The following is a 21,953-nucleotide window of genomic DNA, read 5'->3' on the forward strand; positions in this document are numbered from 1 at the left end:
ATTCGCTAACCAGGCCATAGAAGAAGACTACACCCTTGTAGAAGGAATTTTAATATTTGTAGGTGGTTTTATTTTCAAGGTTTCGTAACAGCTTTGTATACATGCCACAATCAATCAGATAAGATAAACTTTGAGATGTAATTGGGCAGCCTTTCAGTCTTTCTCCAAACAAGACAATGTTTTAGAGAGGCTCAGAAAGGTTTAGTTCTTTGTTGGCAAAAAGTGAGAGCTGTCCACATATAATGCATTCAATCTGGCCTCCCCAGAATTCCCAGAACTCCAGCAAATGAATTTCCTGATTAATATGCACATTTGTGACCACCATGGGAATAAACCAAGAGCGAAGATGAAGTGCCTGGGTGCCGATAAAAGTCCAAATGGGAACACTCTGTACTGGTAATAATCTTAATCTATTCTGAATCATAGCAGACGGGTGAGAGCCATATTCATGGCTGTATTAAAATAGGGGCTGCAAAGTGCAAACCAGTCTCCTGGATCATATGACCATCTTGAACTTTGAATGCTGGATGAAGGTGTTTAATCTCCTTTGGTCTAGATTGGGTCTCTATCCCCCGTTCTTCTGGGAGATTAGGAAGTACCTTGAGTAGACCTCTCTACCAATGTAACTGAGAGGTCTTGCTTCAATGAAAATCCACATCTTTTCTCAAAAGACACTCACTGAAAAGGGATGGGACAGGGATAACTTTCAAGTGGATTGTGTATCCAGAGGTTACCACTTCTAAAATCCGCTTTTTGGATGTTATGCAGTCCCAAGCTTTCCAGAAAAGAGAAAGGTGACCTCTGAATAGAAGGGTAGGCGACAAGTGGTTAGCAGCTCTCAAACTTCTGAGCAAAATTGCTGTTTCCCAGATGAGGATGGTTGCACAGTTCTATTGTTGGCAAAGGAAGGCCTCTTCTGAAACTTTCCCTTCTTTTTGGGAGGTTCAGACAGTCTTTACTGGTAAGACATTTGCACAGAACACTGACTTTGTGAAAACTGCACTTATATTTTCTCTTATTGACAGGTGTGTAAATTCCCAGGGAATGTAAGGTTGCCCTGGAATCCTTCACTGAATGAAGTGAAGCATCTGTTTTATCACTGAATAAAGCTCATCCACTGTGCTCTGGGCCTTTTTAGGAATTCCAGACCCTTGCAGACATGATGCTCTATGTATTACTATAGCTGCAGCCACAGTGTGTGTTGCCAGCGACATGAAAGCAGCCTGAAGTGAATATCTGGCTACTGTCTGACCTTCAGCTATCAAGGACTGAAACTGAATGTTCTGATCTTGTGGCAGAAACTTAATAAAAGATGAAAGTTGTTATAGTTAATATAATTGTACTTTGCCATCAGTGCTTGGAAATTCATTACTCTAAACTGAAGTGTGGCAGACTAATAATTTTTTCTTCCAAATAAATTCAAGTATTTTTGGTCCTTGTCAGGAAGGGTTGACCTACAACCATGCTTTGACCTTTCATTGGCAATATCTACTACTAAAAGAGTTTTGAACTGGAAGGGAAAACAGTAACTGAGTCCTTGGGAGATAATTAATATTTCTTATCAACTCTCTTACGTGTAGCTGGAATGGTGGCTGACTCATCCAAACAGTTTTTGCTGGCTCAAATAAAGCTTTGTTGATTGGAAGCACCACCCATTGGAAGATGACTGAAGTATACCCAATAATTTGAGTTGAGATTCTTGAATTGCCTTTAAAGAAATCTGTAAAGCATCAGAATTCTTCTCATCGGTTCTTGAAACAGTTTAAAATCATCCACACAAAATGGAGATGAAGGCATAACATCCTCATCATGCAAGGTCGATGTGATGTTTTGAGAGAGAGGTGATTCATCCCCTAGCTGTTGCACTTCCTGACATCATATGTCTTCATTCTGAACAGAGTGAATAGGAAGAGGCTGTGACAACACTGGTTGTCTTCCATGCATCTTCTCATTGGAATGTTTTTGCATCTTCGCGTATCTATCCCCAAAAAGATTCCCACATATTCCAAAAAGGCCATTGTGATGCCCCATATGCGAGAGAGGGAGGGGCCTAGGGAGATTGGTACCAGGGCATATGAGAGTGATGATGTGGATTTTCATCCCAATTAGGTATTGAATAAACCCTTTCAGAGACAATCCCTGTAGAAGGAAACCTATAAGAATAAGTGGGTGAACTGGGCACACACTGGTAAGAATCTCAGGAAAAATCTTCTTCATCAATGGCTCCTTAAAAAGAGATTTTTCTTCTAGGTACAGGGCATGAGGATAGCTAGGGTGTACTTATGGATCAACCAGACATTGCTAGCAAGAAATATAATCAAAGGTATATGGGGTGTACAGGCACCTGAATTGACAACCCATAGGAACTCTCTAGAAGAAGAAAATTCGTATTATTTTTGATCTGTCATCCAGATCAGTTCTATATACCATACTATAAATAAGCAATGTCCTGAAACTACCCAGTGTGAGAAATAAGCTGATTTATGGTATGGAAGGCCAATGGGCTGCCAAAGTGCACATTTGATAGCCTACTCTAAACTTCAGTAGTGTATACAAGTCTCAATACAAAATTTATGCGTGGATCAACATTTGTAAAAAAAATAACAAAAAAACAACAAAGGAGTTGGACCACCACCACCAATGTTATTCTCCCCACACCTCTTTTCTCTCCCTCTATTCGTTGTATTTGTCTCCCTTTCTTTTTTGTCTTCTATTTTTTCCTCTCTTCTGTCATCCTTTCTTCATTTTCCTAAATCTCTCTTCCGCCCACTCCATAGCATTTACTAACCTCTCCTCTTTTCTTGCTTAGTGCTTTGTTCTATTACATATTCGCTAGTATTTGCTTTATGAAGTGACACCAACAATCATACATACCAGTAGTATTTTCTAGACCATCCACAATTCCTTGTAATTTTTTAGAAAACTGTCTTCTATTGGGAATTAAAAAGATATCTGTACAGAATGATGAAGAACTAGGAAAGAAAATAATCAACATTCTGAATATTGGTAAAATATTTTAAAAGTATTTGTATACTATTATAGAGGTTTCAACTAAAACGCCCACTTTTACCCCATTACTATCAGCTGTTATACTTTGAATAATGTGTTGTTAAATATGTTTCTAAGATTACACTTACCATACATGTTTTAATTCCACTTTATTATCTGATTCAGGGTTGCCTTCTGCTTTGCCTGCTACAGAAAAGAAAGCACAAGTATTGAACAAAATTCTAATGTCTTACCTCCTAATTTGGTGTCTTATATCCCTTAATATGTTAATCAGTCCAAACAGTGGTTGTAACTTCTTCTACCAACAGATGGAAACAGGAAAAAAGTCAAGTGTGTGTGACATTACTCTCTTTTTAAGGAGATAAGGGTGCTGGCAGGCTGAATGCCCTCAGTTTGAGGCTTCTTGTGCAATAAACACAAAATCTAAGAAAAAATTCAATTAAAATTCCTAAAAGACAAGGAATTCAGAGAAAAAGAGTGTCCTGGTCCAACAATATTGCTGCCCAAATTGAGTGGAATGGCATATTAAGACGCGAGGAGAACAGATGGGTTACACACCCTGTAGTAACTGGAGTTCTTTGAGATGTGTTGACCCTATGAGTAGTGAACATTCAGATTCCGAATGTGCTCCATGTGCCCAAAACCAGAGACTTTGTCTTTAGCAATGTCAGGAGGGTCTGAGCATGCACCTCCCCACCCATCCCTCATACTCCACCCTAAAGGAATAAAGGGGGCTGCTGGACCACTGCCATTTGAGTTACTTTTCTGCTGCTAGTCCCCAGTAAGTGGAACCAGTTGGTGCAGAAGGCAGGCAGGTAGTGTACTACACACAGGGACAACACATCTTGAAGAACTCAAATTACTACAAGGTGAGTAACTCATCCTTCTTTGACTGATTGTCCCTATCTATAGTGAACTTCAGGTGATTCACATGCAATGCCTCTTTAAGGTTCCTTGAGTCTGGTTCCTTGAGTCCTATGGCACAGTAAATTGCAGAACTGCCCTGCCTAGGGAAGCATCAAAAGCAGCTCCTTGCACCAGTGTATATTGTCTAGTGAAGGTGTGTACAGAACTCCAAGATGCTGCTCTGCAGAAGTCAGTAATAGGAACATCTCTAAGGGAAGCAACCAATCCTGCCTGAGCTCTAGTCAAGTGAGTTCTCATGCTGCCCTCAAAGGAAATATCATTTATCTTGTAGCAGTCAGATGCACTCTGAGATCCATTTCAACAGCGTCTGGGAGGAAAGAGCCTCTCCTTTCATAAATTCCACAAATGAGACAAAGAGTTTATGGGATTTTCAAAACGATTTTATTCTTTGCAGGTAAAAGGCAAGAGCCCTGATTATGTCCAGTGAAAGCCATGCAACCTCCTCTCTGACAGAACAAGGCTTACAGTAAAACAGAGGTACATAATCTGGTTGATGTGAAATTCCAGCAACACCTAAGAGATAAACTACAGATGTAGTCTTATGAATACCTTGTCCCTCTGAAAAATTGTACAGGGAGGATAAGCCATAAGCACCCCTCGTTCCCCAAGTCTTTTGGCTGACTTGATAGCGACCAGAAATGTTATCTTCTGAGAAAGATATAGAAGACAGCAAGATGCCAGGGGCTCAAATGATGGATGAGATACCATAAAGCGTAAGCTGAGGGAGCTAAGACATATCCCTAAGGCAGTGGTCCCCAAAGTTTTCAGGGTTGCACCCTCTTTGCCCCTGCCTGCACATGCACACCCCAGCCAGGGTCGGGAGCGGGGCTGCGGGGCATGAACAGGGGTAAGGGGGTTGAGGCTTGGGTCGCAACTGCGGGTGGGTCTGGGGCCAGGGACCAATGCTGGAGTGGGAGTGGAGATGCACCTGGCCGCAGGCCTGGCTGCTGGCCTCCACCACAGCCTGGCTGTAACTACGCTCCCAGCCCCAGCCGCAGAGCCGCAGCCATGGAGTGGAGCTATGGCCATATGGAAAATCATTACTTAAATTAGGGAAGATAGGGATCAATACAAGCATTGTAAGCTGGATAAGAAATTGGCTAACAGGGAGAAGGCAACAGATTGTGCTGATTAAGGGGGGGATACAACCCTCTGTGGGGTTCCTGGTCTATTTTTTCCCCATTGGAGTCGTGGCTGTCTCAGTGGGCAGGGGACCTCTCTGGCCTGTCTGACTAGTAGCCCCAGGACCTATCAGAGCTAGAGATGGAAACCTAGGTGCAGGCTAGACACAACTCACTGTCAACCAAGCCTGGGAATGCTGTCTCACATATAGAGCACCACTTGGATTTTACCCGTTGCTTTCTTGGCTGCTCTGCCATACATGTAAGGGGCAGAGGAGCCAGCAGGGAAATACTACATCAGAGGCTATGGGAAGGTTAAACTCTTGAGAAATTAACAGACTCAGGGAGGAGGAGGAATGCTAAGGAGGGAGAACACTGCTCCTCACTGCCCAGAAAATTGGGCAGAAAAATTAAAATAGAAGGCGTAAGGGCAAGAGCAAAAGAAACTGCCGCTGTTTGCTGCTGTGGAGGCAGAAAATCTGGCAACAAGCAGGAGCAGAGGGGGCATGGCGAAACCATCCAGCACCAAAACACTGATCCATCTCTGTGAGCTGCGGAGAGAGGAGAGCAGTCCAGAGATCCAGGACTGTGGAATACACTGCGTTGCATAATAGATCATTGCACTCAAATGGAAGGTCCTCCACCATTGTTTGTACCTCCTTTGGGATTCCCAAAGAGGAGAGCCACAATGAGCATCTGATTACCGCACCACTGAGTAGAGATTTCACCACCAGGCCCTCCATGTCTAGGGCAGTCTGAAGTGCCAATCTTTGTTTCCAGTTTCTTTCATCAGTCAGAGCCCAGAACTGGTCTCTAAAGTCCTGAGAGGCACCTTATCAGTGAAGCCGCCCAGCTTGTCACAGAGCTTGACAGTCTGAAACTCAGAACTGAAAGGAGGCTGAGAAATATGCCTTCCTACCACAGAGGTCAACCCTCTTCACTTTGTTCTCATGCGGCCTAGAACTCGGTCGTTTTTGTCAGCTATGCTCGATGGCTACAGACACCATCAATGAGTTGGGAAGCGGGTGAGAAATTAAGTACTCTGACCCTTTCACAGGCATGAAGTACCTCTTCTCAGCCCAACTGTAGACCGGTGGGATCATGACATGTGTCTGCCAGAGAGGCCTGGAAGGTTTGAGGATGGCCTCATTAATAGAAAGCACCACTCTGCTTGGGACTGATCTATACAAAATGACCAGCACTTTGTGTGGATCTTCCTACACCTCTTTCAGGGGAATATGAAGTGATTCTGCACTCTCTTCAGTAAGTCCTGGAGGGCCTTAGTCATCAGGGCATGGTGGCAAAACTAGAACGACACATCATCCAGGGAAGAAGAAAATGTCACAGGCATAGACAACTTCTGTTCTTGTTTCTATTCTTCCTCATACTGCTGGAGTTGTGATTCTTGAGAAGGCTGAGGAAGTTCCTCCTCCACCCTCTGAGAACCCTACGTCTCCTTGGGTCCTTATGCCATGAAATGGGTATAAAGGTGGTAATCCCACAGATCTTCTGGGATCCAGTATTGCCACTGCGGGATCTCATATTCCTCTGTACTGGTCCACAGGGAGCAGAGCACCAGTGAGTGGCAGGGGAGGGGGGTGGAGGAGATATTCTCTCATATGGGAGTGGCGAGAAGCCCTGGAGACTTCCGATGTTCTACCCAGGCAGAAGGGGTCCCTCTCATAGTCCTGTTCCAACCCTGAGAATTCTTATCCCAGATCCAGAAGGGGAGCCCTTAGTATCAGAGGAGGTAGGGTGACCTGCCTCTCTATTCACTGACAGTACCAGAGCCAATCGGGCTCACCCCTTACTTGAGGACAGGGACAGAGATGGGTACCAAAGTGATATCAGAAGCAGCTGAAGTCCTGGTGCCGGGCGTTGAGGTCTGGAGAGGGAGGTAACTCTGGTTCTGGAAGCAGTAGAAGGTATTCTAGAGCCAAGTAGAGAGCTAGAATCATTACTATAACTCAGATCACTGAAGCAGAAGATGTTGGATCCACCGGTACCAATGAGGGTTTTAGTACCAAAGAAGCAGTCCCAGTATTGGAAAGTGCCATGATTTTGCCCTTCAAAATCTCAGTCCAGTCCTTCTTGGTACTAGGTGGTTCTGCTCCAGAGCAGAAAGCTCCCAACGACTTGGTTCAGGACAGGGACTCCTGCCACTGTCCAGGAAGTTTGGATGCCATTAGGCCTACTTGAGGAGTCCCCCCTCGGCATCAAACCAAAATGAATGCTGACTGATGAAGCACTTTGAGATGAATCTGACTAACATCTAGTGGCCGTTCCAGCTGTCTGTAGAGATTCTCAATGCCACATCTTCAGATGCTGGTTGAAGTATATGAGGAACTCTTGAAAACCATTAGCATGTACCTGTTTTTGTGAAATTATCTAATTATTTAATTCTTCCCAAACCTGACACCCAGAAAAAAACAGCAAATACTTGCCAGGGAGAGATGTACATGAGGAATATCTGGAAGCAGTCTGCACATTTTATTGACTGGCCACAGATATTTTCCATAAGCAATGTGGTAGAAAGCTTGTGAAAAGGCATAGTTTTAGCTTCTGGAAAGTTTCCTGCAGAGAGAAACAAACATCTCCAGAAGATGCTATGCCACTATAAAGATTAAGCTTAATCAATGGACTGCTGGTCTCCGTCTCAAAAACATTATTCTCCATGTTTCCATCACTAGTATGCGGAGTCACAACCAAGTATTTGGGCTAGCTTACAGCAGTAACTAAAAAAACTGAAAAATGATAAGAGTATCTCTCTCTCTCTCACACACTCACACACACACACACACACACACAGCTTAACCGATGGAAATGATTTTTTACAATATCAAAATACTTAGAAATTAAATGTACTTCATTAGTCACTAGTAAGGTCAGAAAATACAGTAATCTTTAAATGATGTTATTGTTACTTGCAAAAATTCTAGCATTTGCATAATCATTCAATCTCTACTGTGCTACTGGATATACTCTAAATCCTATTTCGGTAATAGTTTACATGTCAGTTTCATGTATGATACTTTTCTTTATTCCTAAAGGACTCTGTTTATCTTACCAGAAAGGTCAGTTTTTCCTTGACTTTCCTTAAATCTCTCTTGTTTCTCTGTATTTTCCAACAGCTCCTCATATGCCCTTTTGCTGTTACTCTGGGTACAATTTTTCAAATTTTCATCATCTTTTAACCTTTGCTTCAGAAACTCTACTGAGGTCAGTGAAAAATAATCATCATCTTGCATGTCACAGGACTCCAGCTCATCCTCCTGATGGCTGCCCCTATCATTAAACTTCTCAAAAGGAATTCTTAGACCTATATTTACTTCAAATACTGGTGCATATTCTTGCTCTCCTTCCAGTTGCTTTTTTACATCTTCTAGCACCTAAATTGATATCCAGATATTATTAAATTGCAAGGATACATTAAAATATTTAATATAGCATTTTTCTTACAGAAATAAAAAGTACAGATCACACTATACAACAGCGTAAATTACAAGTATCAATTGTGTAAAGACACTATACAGTGAAAAAAAATGAAAACATCTGATCCTAAGACCAAAAGCTGAGGGAGATTATTGATCATCATCAGTGTAAAAGTGTTCACTAAAAAGTAGTTGTATGAATGTTAGAAGTAATTATTCCAGATACAAAACAGAGCCAGCACTTCTGATCTGGAGATGACAGGATGAAATGATTAAACCATTACAGATAGGGACTAGTCAGATGTGAATTTTATTACCAATTCCGTTCTTGGTTTCAACAAGTTACAAAACTCTCTGTGCTTCATTTTCCCCTAATTCTAAAATGGGAGTTGTACTTATCCACTTTTATGGGTCTGTTTTTGAATCTCAGATGGATGCAGATGCATTTATGAATTACAAGCCTCTTCATTTCAGCTGCCTATTTTTAGTAGATTTAATAGTAAACTTGTAGAATACTTCATATTTCCACACCTCCTTAAGTTTTATTATATCTTGTCTACTTTAATAGTGTCAAATAATATTACAAATTTTACTACTTGGGTGGGTTTAAATAAAACCAATTAATATTTATTGGTATACAAGTGTTAGCTGAAAATCATTTGTTGTGTGATATGCTATAGTAACAACAGATTCAAAATCTCAATCATTTTCATTAATCTTCTTGAGCAAAATTATGAGATCCTCACTCAGTTAACTCATGCAAACTCCCACTAAAATGAATAGATTTAGTAAAAAACTTAAGGACCATTTTTGTTTTTAAAAGTATCACTCTACATTGGTGCAGAAGAGATGCATACCATTCCAAACAGGAACTCTAATAGTGCACCAAAAGGATCTGGAAAGTGAGACACTACACCTGCTGCTACACCATACTAGCAGCACTAACTCCCTGTGGTACTTGTAGTCAGAAAGAGGAATACAAAGACTAACTGTGGCCATTCACTGGAAGGCAGGGGAGAGACTAGCTTTCACATGGGAAAAGAAAACCATTAGGCTCTTCCTCCCACATGTGCACCCCTGTGCATGTGCCCTCTATCTGATGGCATAAAGGGCAGGGCCACCCCAACCCTCTCAGTTCCTTCACCACACAAATTTTGGTGATATTAGACTCTAGTAAATGTGATGTAACCTGGGTCATGGAATATATATGTGTATAACACATCTTGAAGAACCAGTTATTGTACAGTTAAGTAACTATTTCTTCTTCTTCAAGTACTTGTACACAGATATATTCTAGTGTTGGTGAGCCCAAGCAGTACTCCTTTTGTGGAAGGAACTCAGAGTCTATTTAAACAGCAAATGCACAACTGCCTTTCCAAAGTGTACACTGGCAATAAATGCTTCAACAATGGCATAATGTGGAGTGAACCTATGTATCAAAGACCAAGTTGCTGCTTTATAAAGGTCCATGATTGGAACATTGTGCAATACTTTTTGCAGGTGGTACAAGCTTTGCGAAGTCATAATAGGACCCGATGCAGGCAAAGGTCCAATTGGAAATGCTTCATGCTGATATTAGATGATCTCTTTTCTCTGTTTCAGAGTAGCAGCCATATTAGTCTGTATCCACAAAAAGAAAAGGAATACTTGTGGCACCTTAGAGACTAACAAAATTTATTTGCGCATAAGCTTTCGTGAGCTACAGCTCACTTCATCAGTCTTTAAGGTGCCACAAGTGCTCCTTTTCTTTTCTCTGTGTAAGCTACCCAGAGTCTCAGTGAGAATCTACATGGTTTTGTCCTGTCTAAACAGGAAGTGCCCTACAAGAATCCAGTGAGCGCAACCTCTCCTTATCCCAGTGAGCATGTAGTTTCAGAAAGAATGTTGGTAGATGTATGACCTGGTTTAGGTGGAACTCCTTTGACAAGAACTTTGAGGGAGGCCTTAATAAGACCTTGTCTTTGTAGAAAACTGTACATGGGGGTCCTACCATTAAAGTTTATAGCACTCCCATTCTTGTTACCAACGTTATTAAAATGAGAAAAGCTGTCTTAACGGATAAATGGAAGAGAGCATGAGTCCAAAAACTCAAGTGGCAGATCCATAACTGCTACCAATACTAAATTAAGGTCCCAGGGAGGGACCTTACTGTGAGGTCAGACCTTTCAGAAATCTTCCCTCCATGGGATGGGAGAAAATAGAATTTCCATGGACCAAAGGGTGACTAGCACATGTGGTCGCAAAGTGAACTTTTACTGTACTCATAGAAAGACCCTATTCTTTTAAGTCCAACAGATATTCCAAAATACCTTGAATCTGCGCTTTGGATGGTGACAGCAGATGACAGTGGGCCCAAATAAAATCTTTCCAATTTATCTAGGCAAATTGCTCTTGGTGAGCTTTTCCTGCTGTTAATATGATGTTCTGTATATTATATGAGCAGATCCCCTCCAGCATCTGTAGCCAGTCAACAACCATGCAGTGAGGGAGAGGCTGTAAGGATCTTGGTGCAGAAACTTTTTCAGATTCTTAGAGATTAAATCTGGGAACAATTGCATGGTTATAGGAGGCTGTCATGACAGAGTCTGAATATCCAAAAACCAATATTGCAACAGCCATGTTAGAGTTATTAAAATAATGTTGGTCTGATCTTATTTCAATTTTATGATAAATCTAGGACTCAGTGCAATTGAAGGATACGCATATAGAAGTTCTGAGATGCAAGGAAGCCAGAATGCGTCTTATTGATCCTAGACTACGAATGGCCAGGAACAGAAGCGGTTACATTTTGTTTTCTGTGGGTAGTGAACAGGTATAAAGCACGGATACCCCATTTGTTAACTATAATCTGAACTATTTTGTGTTTCAGGGTCCATACATGGTTGCTGATAACTTCCTACTTAGACAATCCACTAGAACATTCTGCACTCTGGGAAGATGAGATGATCTGAGGCAGATTTTATTTAATTTCATTTCAGGCATCCTAGTAATTTCAGACAAGTCCTCACTGTTGTACTTGGGTGAGCCTACAGATTGGTGCATAGGTTTAGATGGACTGAAACCCTTCCTGAGGCAGGTAGATGGTTGCAGGAAAGTTTAGAATGGCCCCAATAAACTCAATTCTTTGTACACAAGATAGTATCAACTTTTCCTTGTTTATTTCAGACCCAGTTTTGCAAACAGCAAGTGGATTTGACAGATGCTATCTGTTACTTGTTGGCTGGCTTGTCCATGACTTAAACTGTCCAGTTATGGGAATCAGTGGATCCCAAGTGGTCTGAAATGAGCTAATGAGAAGCTAAATGGAAGCACTGTATATTGGTAGTGACGACCCCCACTAAAAACCTTATGTATTTTCTGTGCCTTGGGCAGATAACCACATGAACATAGGCAACCTTGAGGTCGATAGCAGCTTAGCAATCGTTTGAATCGAAGGACAGGATAATGAAGGCAAGGGGCACTCATACTTAATTTTAGCTTTCTGAACAGATGTTCTATTTCCTTCGGTCCAGGACAGGCTCGAAAATGCCCTCTTATTTTGGGTACAAGAAAATACCAGAGGCAAAACACTCTTCCCCTGTGCTGTAAAGGGACCTCCCTCTATTGCTCCAAGACCTAGAAAAGACTGTACATCTTGAACAGTCCAATCTTGTGATAAGTCACTGAATAGGGATGGGGAAAGAGGTTGGCAGCGTACAGCAAAACGTGGAATTGGATGGTGTATCCCAATTCCACAGAGCCTAGAACGATTTGTGTTTATGAAGTTGCAGATACTGCAGAAATGGTACAACTGGTTCCCAGAGGACGGGGACTGGTTGGGAAGATCCAAAATGACTGGTCTCTGCTCCCAGTGAAGTAGTCAAATTGGCTTCCTTGTGGCTGATGGAGGTTGATGGGTAGAGTTCATTGATGCAGATGTACATTATTTTCTTCATAGAAACTTATGTCACTCTCTGGAGAAATCAGCCTGCCAATGTTGAAAGGAGCACTGGCAGTGGCACTGTTGAGGCCCACACTGCCTCTTCTTGGAGCCTGGGGTATACATTTCTAAAGACATTAGTGTCACTCTAGAGCCTTTAAGAGAGTATAAAGCCTTGTCAATCTTTCCACTGAAGAGGTTGTACCATAAAGGTCAAGTTTGGAACTTCCCTACATATGCCTGACATGGGAAGCCAGGAAGATCTCCCAATGGTGACAGCAGTCACTATGAAACTGAAGGCTGTATCTGCTGTGTCCAGAGTCATTTGCAACAATGTCATGGCTATTTGCTGGTCCTCAGCCACAACAGATTTAAACTGGTCCTTCACTTTTTGAGGCAATTTGTCAGTAAATCTGTTCAGTGACTCAGTTATTAAAATCATATTTCAATAATAGTGCCTGGTAGTTTGTAATTGTTATTTGGAGGCTACAACTAAAATAAGCCTTCTTTCCTTCCAAGCAAATCAAGCCTCTCTGGCCCCTTGTCCTTTGGAGTAGATTTGAAATGCCCATCTGACCAAAGAACCCAGCAGAGGGTCAATAAAGAGCTTCTCAAACCCCTGCAATGGCAGCTAACAGTAGAAGTCAGCTCTTTTTGAGATTAGTGATGGTCTCCTCAGGGAACCTAGAATCTTAAGCCACTGTGTTACCTCTCTGCCTTAGCAAGAAAGAGCTTTGCTGGAGCTTAAACTGTGTGACAGCTCCCTGCCACATCAGTCTGTCTGCCTTACCAGAAAACTATTCAAGATTCTGCCAGTCTAGACCTTGCCTCATAAGTAACATTCAGTGCGCTCCAAATCCCAACCTCCCCAGAGATGTTTCTCTGCAGTATCCAGCCCCTCTCATTGGACACTTACAGAAAGTAAGTCTGAAGTCTCCAAAGAGGCAATAAACAAACACCAGCCTCCTGACTCACTGAGAACACATCCTAACTTAATACACAGCACTGAGATGGGGTCTGTAGTAAAAATAAGCATAAAGTTTATTAATAAAGAACATAGATTTAAGTGATAATAAGCAAGAGAAAAAGAGAATGGCATGGTTACAAATAAAACAAAAGTAACACACTTTCTTTTGTCTAAAGAAAGTTCACAATCCTGGTCCCAGGCAATTTCTCATCTACAGTCAGTTCTCATTCTCTTCATCCCCCATGGTTGAAGGATCAACTTTTCACAGATGTCAAGAGTGCTGGCCTCTTCTGTCCTTTAAAGTGATGGATACTAAGCACTTCTCTCTCACCTTCTTCTTATAGTCCAGTAAACCTTTGAAATGTATTCTTTTGAAGTGTATCCCCAGATAAAGTTATTCTCCCCTGCCGATGAACAGACACAGTCTTCCTCATCCTCTTGGGAATTAGCTCTTTCTGTTGATTACTTTGTTTACCTTAAATTCAAATGTACTTCCACTGTATCTGGCATCACCTTGCTCAATTTACACTGGACGCACAGGAAAACGGGCTAAACAACATTCCTTTGCCCAGGAAGAATGTGTTCATCAAGTCCACCCTCAAAAAATATTTTAGGAATATATTTCCAGCACACACACATAACCCATTACACATCATTCATATGTACTTCATGCAATGATATTCATGACTAGTGTGTCACCACTTTTCATATGATACCTTCCAAGACACTGTTTATAGTACAATAAGTTGAGTTAATTGCTTATTCTTTGGGGTTCAGACCCCTTGCTCTCTCCCTGGGGTGTCTGGACCCTAACTGTCACAACACCAGAGAACCTGGTGTTTGCCACAGGAATTTAGCAGGGTCCAAAGATTTGATGGTGTTGATATGTAAAGATACCTGCCTGGGTACAGCTTAGTACAATATATTCAACAGTCTGTGAAGGCTTTCTTGGACCACTACCCCAGGGATAGCGCGAGACAAGACAACCCTCTACATGGGATCCTGGAAGGATCTGTAGTCATCCAGGACCCATGAAGATGATTCAGGTATAATGGTCTCTTCTGGTGAGGAAGACAGACAGATGCACTGGAATCTGCTGTTCTTCCTGCATGCCCTCATCCAAAGGAGCTAAGCTAGCAACAGGATGAGCCATTTGAGGGAGCACAATATCTTTTCTAGAAGGTTGGTCTGGATTGAAGCTGAGACAGATCTCATTGCTTGCAGGATTTCCCCGGCACTCAATAATATCACAGGGAGTAAGTGTAAGGAGCTGGTGGCTAAGAAGGAGGACATCAAGAAGTTATCTTCTTGCCACGGACCTGTAGGTATGCTTGTAAGAACACTTTATAGAATACTGCCTGGATGTGGATGGTGGGGGAAATTTGGATGCATGGGATTTAGCAGGGGAAGCCTCTCTGCTGCTCTGTAAATCTGATGGGGAAAAAGAATATTCCTTTGGTAAGGACAGTGCAGTGCCAGTAGGTGTAACCTGGAGCCCTTATATTTGAAGGCTTCAGACTGGCTTTAATGGTACTGAAGCCAGTCCCAAGACCCTGATTTGACATATGAGAGAACCTGGAATTGACACGCGGAGCAAGTCTCTGGCTGCCATAGACACTTGGGGATTTCATGGTACTGAGAGTATTGGTGCTGCAGTCATTAGTGTCATCTCTGAACACATCAATGGTAATGATCTCAGGGTTACTGCTACCAAAAGAACGGTGGAGTGTAGCAGCTTCATTGGCACCCAAGTGGTCAGTACTGGTATCATTGGTACCAGTGCCAAGTAACCTGATGTAGACAGTACCAGTTCAGTACCAGTCAACTTAGAAGGTACCTTTTCACTGAGAGTATGATGGGTCAGTCTCCACAGGTGCTCCAGAAGCCCTTTTTGGGTCCTGAGCTATCATTGATATATACAGAGCTTGAAGTCCTAGGAGTTTTTGATGATGATGTTCCCAGGGATGGGAACAGTGCCTCTTTTCTCTGGTCATCTTAAGGATTTTTCTCCATCTATCAGAGGACAAGGACCTCAATGATGGAACATATGAAGTTGTAGCTGCTGGAGCACTTCTAGAGGTGGTGTGCTTCACTTGATCAGTTTCAGGCTGGCCAGGATCACAGACTGGAAGTATACGACTCTCCATAAGCTATTATCTCAGACAGGCTTCTCTGGATTTTGTATTCTCTAGAGAAGCACTTGCAAATAGCACACGTCCCTGACATGATCTTCACCTAAACAGATGAGGCATCTAATATGGCTATCATTAACATGCATAACTACCTTGCAAGACAAGCAGTTTTTAAAGCCTGGGGACTTATGCATGACTCAAGTCAATACTGGAGCACCACCTTATGAACAAAACAAATAAAAGCAAATCTTCTATTAGAAGACAACAAAGGAAATACTATACACTAATGACTACACTAAGTATTTACACAAGAAAAGTTATTGACGAGCACAGAAAAACAGTGAGCACAAGGTGTCACTGGGATCTCCAACTTTTAGCAACAGGTGGTCAGAAGGAACTGAGAGGTGGACGGGGTAATCCTGCCCTTTATGCCCTCAGTTGGAGGAATGAGGACACTCAGGGGGTGTGCACCACCCCAATGGGTATTGATCACTAGAATCCTCCAGCTCCAGTGCACTGGGAAGCACACACACTTACAGTGGAATATATATGTCAAGCACTCAAAGAAAAATCCTATATTTTGGCAGCTGCTTTACCTTGTCAATATCAGCTACAGTAATTATTTCAGGTTTTAAAACTTTGTCCTCCCTTGAATGGAAAGATGGTTCTTGAGATGCTCTCTCAAAATCTTGAATGAATTCTTCAGATACTCCTACTGAACTGTATTCTGCATCCAACAGGCCAGATTGTCTCACAAGAGTGTTCTTATAAATACTGAATTAACAAAATGAACCAAAGAAAATGATATTATATGTTTCTTACTAATTAGATAGAAAAGAATTACTAATTACCTCTATCTTTCAACACTAAAGCAGCTTCGTTAAAACTGTTTGTAACATTTTTTCAATAGATCTCTCTATTTTTCAGGTAAACTTATTAGTAAGATCAGTGATACTCAGATCTCAGCATTTCAGGAGCCAAATTAGCAATCAACATTACCCAAAAGAGCCACAGTAGTGTGAATTCATTATTTCATTTACTATTTTTATATATATTCTCACAGCAAAACGACTGACCAAGTATTATGATTTTATAATCTATATCCTGATTGGATAATAACTTAATTGGTTGATATTAAATAACTTAATAACTTAATTGGTTGATATTAAAACATTCTGTAATTTAATTATGTGCTATAAGGAGCTGCAGGAGACACATTAAACAACCACTTTAAAGAGCTTGCAAGCCTGTCTGAGTTATCACTGAGATAGACAGACAGACAGACAGACAGACTATACACTTCACTACATCACGATTTCACATCATGGCTTTATATATCAGGCATGAACTATCATTTTTCCAAATAAAAACACAAACATGTATTTGTAATGTAATTTAGAAGGAATATAAAAATTTACAGTGTGTGGGGAACTGGATGACTCAGGGAATTGGTAAAGAAATATGAAGATCTTCAGTTTTAGGCCATGCGTTCAAATATGGTTCAGACAAGTAGTAATGGAATATTGTCGTACACTATATATATTTGTCTCTGTGAAAGGAGTTGTGATCCCAGTCCAGATCCCACACATTATATAAACCAATATCATGTGGCAGCCTGTTAACCTCAGCAGAAATATGAAGAACTACATGGAAACAGAAATTAAAATTACTCTGAAACCTCTAGGGGTTATCTCTGGAACTTTGGGAGGAGGACACATTGATTAGGTGGTGTAGAGATAACTGGATAGTTGCTAGCTGTGTTACATCTGTTTTGTGGATAAAGAAAAAAATTCAGATGCCAGAACGTTAATTCTGCACTCTTTCACGGCACTAAAATTCACTTAAAAGAAACATTTGAAATACTTCAATGAGGAGAGCACTTCAATGAGGAAAAACTACAAACTATGAATACTCACATCAAATGTAGGTTACATTTGAACTAATGTCAAGTAAATGCCATAGTTTCCTTACTCATGGATCTACTCATTCATTATGTGTAACTTCCCCAGCCTCAATTACACTTAAAGAAAGTTCACTGACCAAATAAGGAAGTATTAGTCTAAAACAACAGGTCATGTATTTCCATCACAAATGCATGCTACTGTAGCCAAGTTACACAAATGCAACTTTATATTGCAGACTAAGGGTACAATCCAAAGCCCACTGAAGTCAATGGAAAGACTTCTATTAACTTCAGTGGACTTTGGATCAGGACATAAGAATGGATCTATAGATCTGGGCCCTAAATGTGGAAAGAACCCACGGACCGGTAAAGTACGGAGCTTTAGATCCAAGAGAGGCACACTGCCCACACCCAAAATCTGGCAGCCTACAATCCTTTCACCTGGAGCAGTGAAGAAAGCACATTAATGTTGCCCTTGAGCCCCTCCCCAGCCCTGGGTCTAAGAGCCATGGATCTGCCGCTTACTGTACTGATGTCTCCATTAATATTAAGAGTCAAATCTCACATCTCTAAGTATTTACAATAAGGAAATCATGTGTGTAGAGGGCTTGAAAACAATGTAGAAGAAACTGATGGTCCACAAACAATATAAAAGCAGAGCAAAATAAAAAAGAATCAGATTACTTTAAGAAAATAATATAATGAAATTAAAATGTTTTAAACCAGTGCTCCCAACCTAGAGCACCAGAAATAACCTTATAAGGTTTTCATTCTTCTTTTCATCTGGATTGGTCACGTTGCTGGAATCCTTAAATAACTCCAACAGCAGCTGGACAGCATTGTGCACCAGTTTACGGAGCAGTTCTTGGAAGATCTTGTCAACTAGCTGAAGAAACCTTGAAAAGCGTTTCATCATCTGACGCCATTCACTTATCTCAACATATTTTGGATTTTCTTTGCTGTCAGTTGGCACAGACTGAAAAAGCTTTTGAGCTCCCTTCATTTCTGCCACCTACAGTGTTAGTAAAAATAAATTTAGACAGGTATGCTTTAAATCCCTCATATATCACATTCAGCACATTTTGTAACAGTCAACTTTTTATTACAGACTTTTCTGTATTGTTCAGAAATGCTTTTAAGTTCCATAGAGATAGACACACCATGGAAATTCAATTTTTCTATGCTAAATAAGACAATACTTCTGAAAGAAATAATTTTTTATCTTTTTAATATGTTGTTAGTAGAGTATAAATAAAGATAAATATTACAAAATAACCACAAATATACATTAGTAATAAACACTAAAATAAACTATCTATCCAGAGCGTCCTCAAAGCCTAATGCCTACCATACTTTTATTTAAGCTTTTACTATAATATATGTTTATACACACATCACTAAGTTTTAAAATTAATTCCTCAATGTCAATGCATTTGCACAAACATGCTGCATGCACACTAATCCAAGGTGTTCTCAGTCACCAAAACAAGGTTTGGCAGAAGTATTTTGTTGGATCACAGAACTGAAGTGCAATTCAGGAAAGAGCAGAGGTGATTTTTGGTGTCCGTTGGGACATAATCAGCCTGTGAAATAATTCTGGGAGGCAGGCCATGACTGGCCAATATATGGGAGAGGAGACTGGGGGTCCTGTTGGCAGTAGTCTCAGTACAGATATAGATATTACTACACAGCACATATGATACCTCTAGGGGACTGAAGCTGCATTGGGTTGGCTCAAAGAGTCCAGTGGCATCGGTTTGGACAAGATAAGGCTTTCATACAGGATTCTTCCATGTGGTGTGAACATTCATTCATTATATATATATATATGGACATATCTACCAGCAGTTTAGCTGAATTAAACACTGGTTCTTTAAGGAGGGCATACAGGCATGAAAGGGGGTCAATTTTATGAATTTGCCATCGTGCCAACTACGTTTTATAGCTAGTATCCAACAAGCTAGATTTGTCAATGTGATAAGTGTTATAGCCATCATCAGAACAGAATCTAATTAGGATAACCCCTTTTTATTGAGTCCAGGAAGCATTAGCTTATTAATTTAATGCTAGGTTCTTTTCAAATCAATTTTCATCTTGAACCTTTTTTTTTTTTTAATCAGGACACTTGATTACTCTTAACCAATCAACAATTTATTAATTCACGCAGAAACACATTAGTATAAAATCAACATTTCCCAAATCAATTGAAGAGACAACCAATATTCTAGGCATGTACTGAATGTATAAATACAGTCTTGAAAGCAAACATTGTAGATGAGGGTTGAGGATCAGCAGCTATACCAAGGAAGAAACGGTCACTCAACCCGTGCAGCAACTGTGGTTCTTCAAGATGTATGCCCGTACAGGTGCTCCATTCTAGATATGCTTGCACCCCTTCGTCTTTGATCGGAGATTTATAATAGTAGCGTCCATTCGACTCGTGCATGCACATTACTCAGCCTCATGCTCCATGCTGTTATATAGTATTGGCGGGCAAACCACCTTCAGTTTCCTCTCTATCAGGAAGCAAAGAACTCTGAAGCAGATGGGAAGGAGAGAGGGTAGTGGACCACATAGGGATACATATCTTGATTGTACCGTAGTTACTGCACAGTGAGAGTAACCACGTCATCTTTTTCAAATAGCGTCCCTAGGGATGTGCCACTCTAGGTGGTTACTGAGCAGTTCCCCTTAAGGAGGAGGGAGCTTCGGAGTTGAGTCCAATATCAAAAGAAATCTGATGAGGTTCAACAAGGACAAGTGCAGAGTCCTGCACTTAGGACAGAAGAATCCCATGTACCGCTACAGACTAGGGACCGAATGGCTCAGCAGCAGTTCTGCAGAAAAGGACCTAGGGGTTACAGTGGACGAGAAGCTGGATACGTGTCAACAGCGTGCCCTTGTTGCCAAGAAGGCCAATGGCATTTTGGGATGTATAAGTAGGGGCACTGCCAGCAGATCGAGGGACGTGATCGTTCCCCTCTATTCGACATTGGTGAGGCCTCATCTGGAGTACTGTGTCCAGTTTTGGGCCCCACACTACAAGAAGGATGTGGAAAAATTGGAAAGAGTCCAGTGGAGGGCAACAAAAATGATTAGGGGACTGGAACACATGACTTATGAGGGAACTGGGATTGTTTAGTCTGCGGAAGAGAAGAATGAGGGGGGATTTGATAGCTGCTTTCAACTACCTGAAAGGGGGTTCCAAAGAGAATGGATCTAGACTGTTCTCAGTGGCAGCAGATGACAGAACAAGGAGTAATGGTCTCAAGTTGCAGTGGGGGAGGTTTAGGTTGGATATTAGGAAAAAGCTTTTTCACTAGGAGGGTGGTGAAACACTGGAATGCGTTACCTAGGGAGATGGTGGAATCTCCTTCCTTAGAGGTTTTTAAGGTCAGGCTTGACAAAGCCCTGGCTGGGATGATTTAGTTGGGGATTGGTCCTGCTTTGAGCAGGGGATTGGACTAGATGACCTCCTGAGGTCCCTTCCAACCCTGATATTCTATGATCAAGAAAAGCACAGCCAAGCTGAATGCTGCATCAAAAGCAGAGTCATGACTTATTGCATAGTGCTCCGCAACGTATGTGCAGAGGTCAAAGTCGAAGCCCTATATATTTTAATGAGAACATTTTTGAGAATGGCTGTAAAGGTGGAAATGGACCTTGTAGAGTGAGTTTTGCATGTCCAAGGGTGCTTCAAGATTGGCAGCAACATCTAATGCAGTTGGATACCCACTTGGAAAGTCTTCGTTCAGAGATTGCAGACCCTTTTGAGCCGTCTGTGAACGAGACAAATAATTTGGGAGCCTTTCTGAAAGGATTAGTTCTGTCAGGATAGAAGGCTAGGGTTCCTGATATCAACTGTGTGTAACAGTGCCTCTTCTTTGCCTAGGTGAGGTGTAGGATGGAAGATCAGGAGGTGAATGGGTTAGTTAATGCGGAACTCGGAAGATATTTCTGGTAAAAACTTGGCATCTGGTCGTAATGTGACCTTCTCTTTGAAAAATATTGTGAAAGGGGGATATACTATAAGGGCTCCTATTTCCCCAGCTCATCGAGCTGATGTAATGGCTACCAGAAACACTGTTTTCATTGATAAATGGAGGGGTGAGCAGGCAGCCATCAGTTCACACGGTGATCTCATAAGGCATTTAAGAACCGGACTGAGGTCCCAAACCAGAGTAGGATGTTTGACCAGTGGAAACAGATTTCAAGACCCTTCAGGAACCTCTCTGTCGTTGGGTGGGCGAATACGGAATAACCTTCTATTGGAGAATGGAATGCCATGATAGTTACCAGGTGGACTCTAACAGAGATCAGCAACAGCCCCAAGTTTTTTAGTTCTAGGATGTAGTCCAATATATATCTGACAGAGATAAGGCTGTTAACAGAATGTGTTTGAGGTCACACCTGCACTCAAATCTTGCCCATTTTTGTAAGTAAGTGTAGTGCATAGACGTTTCTACAGCTGAAAGTTCAGAAAATTTACTCTCTCTGAATAAGTCATTTCTAATCCTTTGAACCATTGACCAACCATGCTTTGA

At 41.4% G+C, this 21,953-nt stretch overlaps 1 protein-coding gene across 1 annotated transcript in view; it reads right to left on the minus strand.

Moving 5' to 3' along the window:
• DNAH14 (dynein axonemal heavy chain 14) overlaps positions 1–21,953 on the minus strand; it is a 467,695-nt gene that overhangs the window by 370,162 nt on the left and 75,580 nt on the right. The window contains 6 exon segments of the mRNA XM_074947623.1: positions 1,575–1,720; positions 2,875–2,972; positions 3,138–3,195; positions 8,125–8,446; positions 16,103–16,280; positions 18,165–18,421. Of these exon segments, the coding sequence (XP_074803724.1) occupies positions 1,575–1,720; positions 2,875–2,972; positions 3,138–3,195; positions 8,125–8,446; positions 16,103–16,280; positions 18,165–18,421 (1,059 nt within the window).

This window comes from Natator depressus, chromosome 3, assembly GCF_965152275.1.
Source record: "Natator depressus isolate rNatDep1 chromosome 3, rNatDep2.hap1, whole genome shotgun sequence".
NCBI classification, from domain to species: domain Eukaryota; kingdom Metazoa; phylum Chordata; order Testudines; family Cheloniidae; genus Natator; species Natator depressus.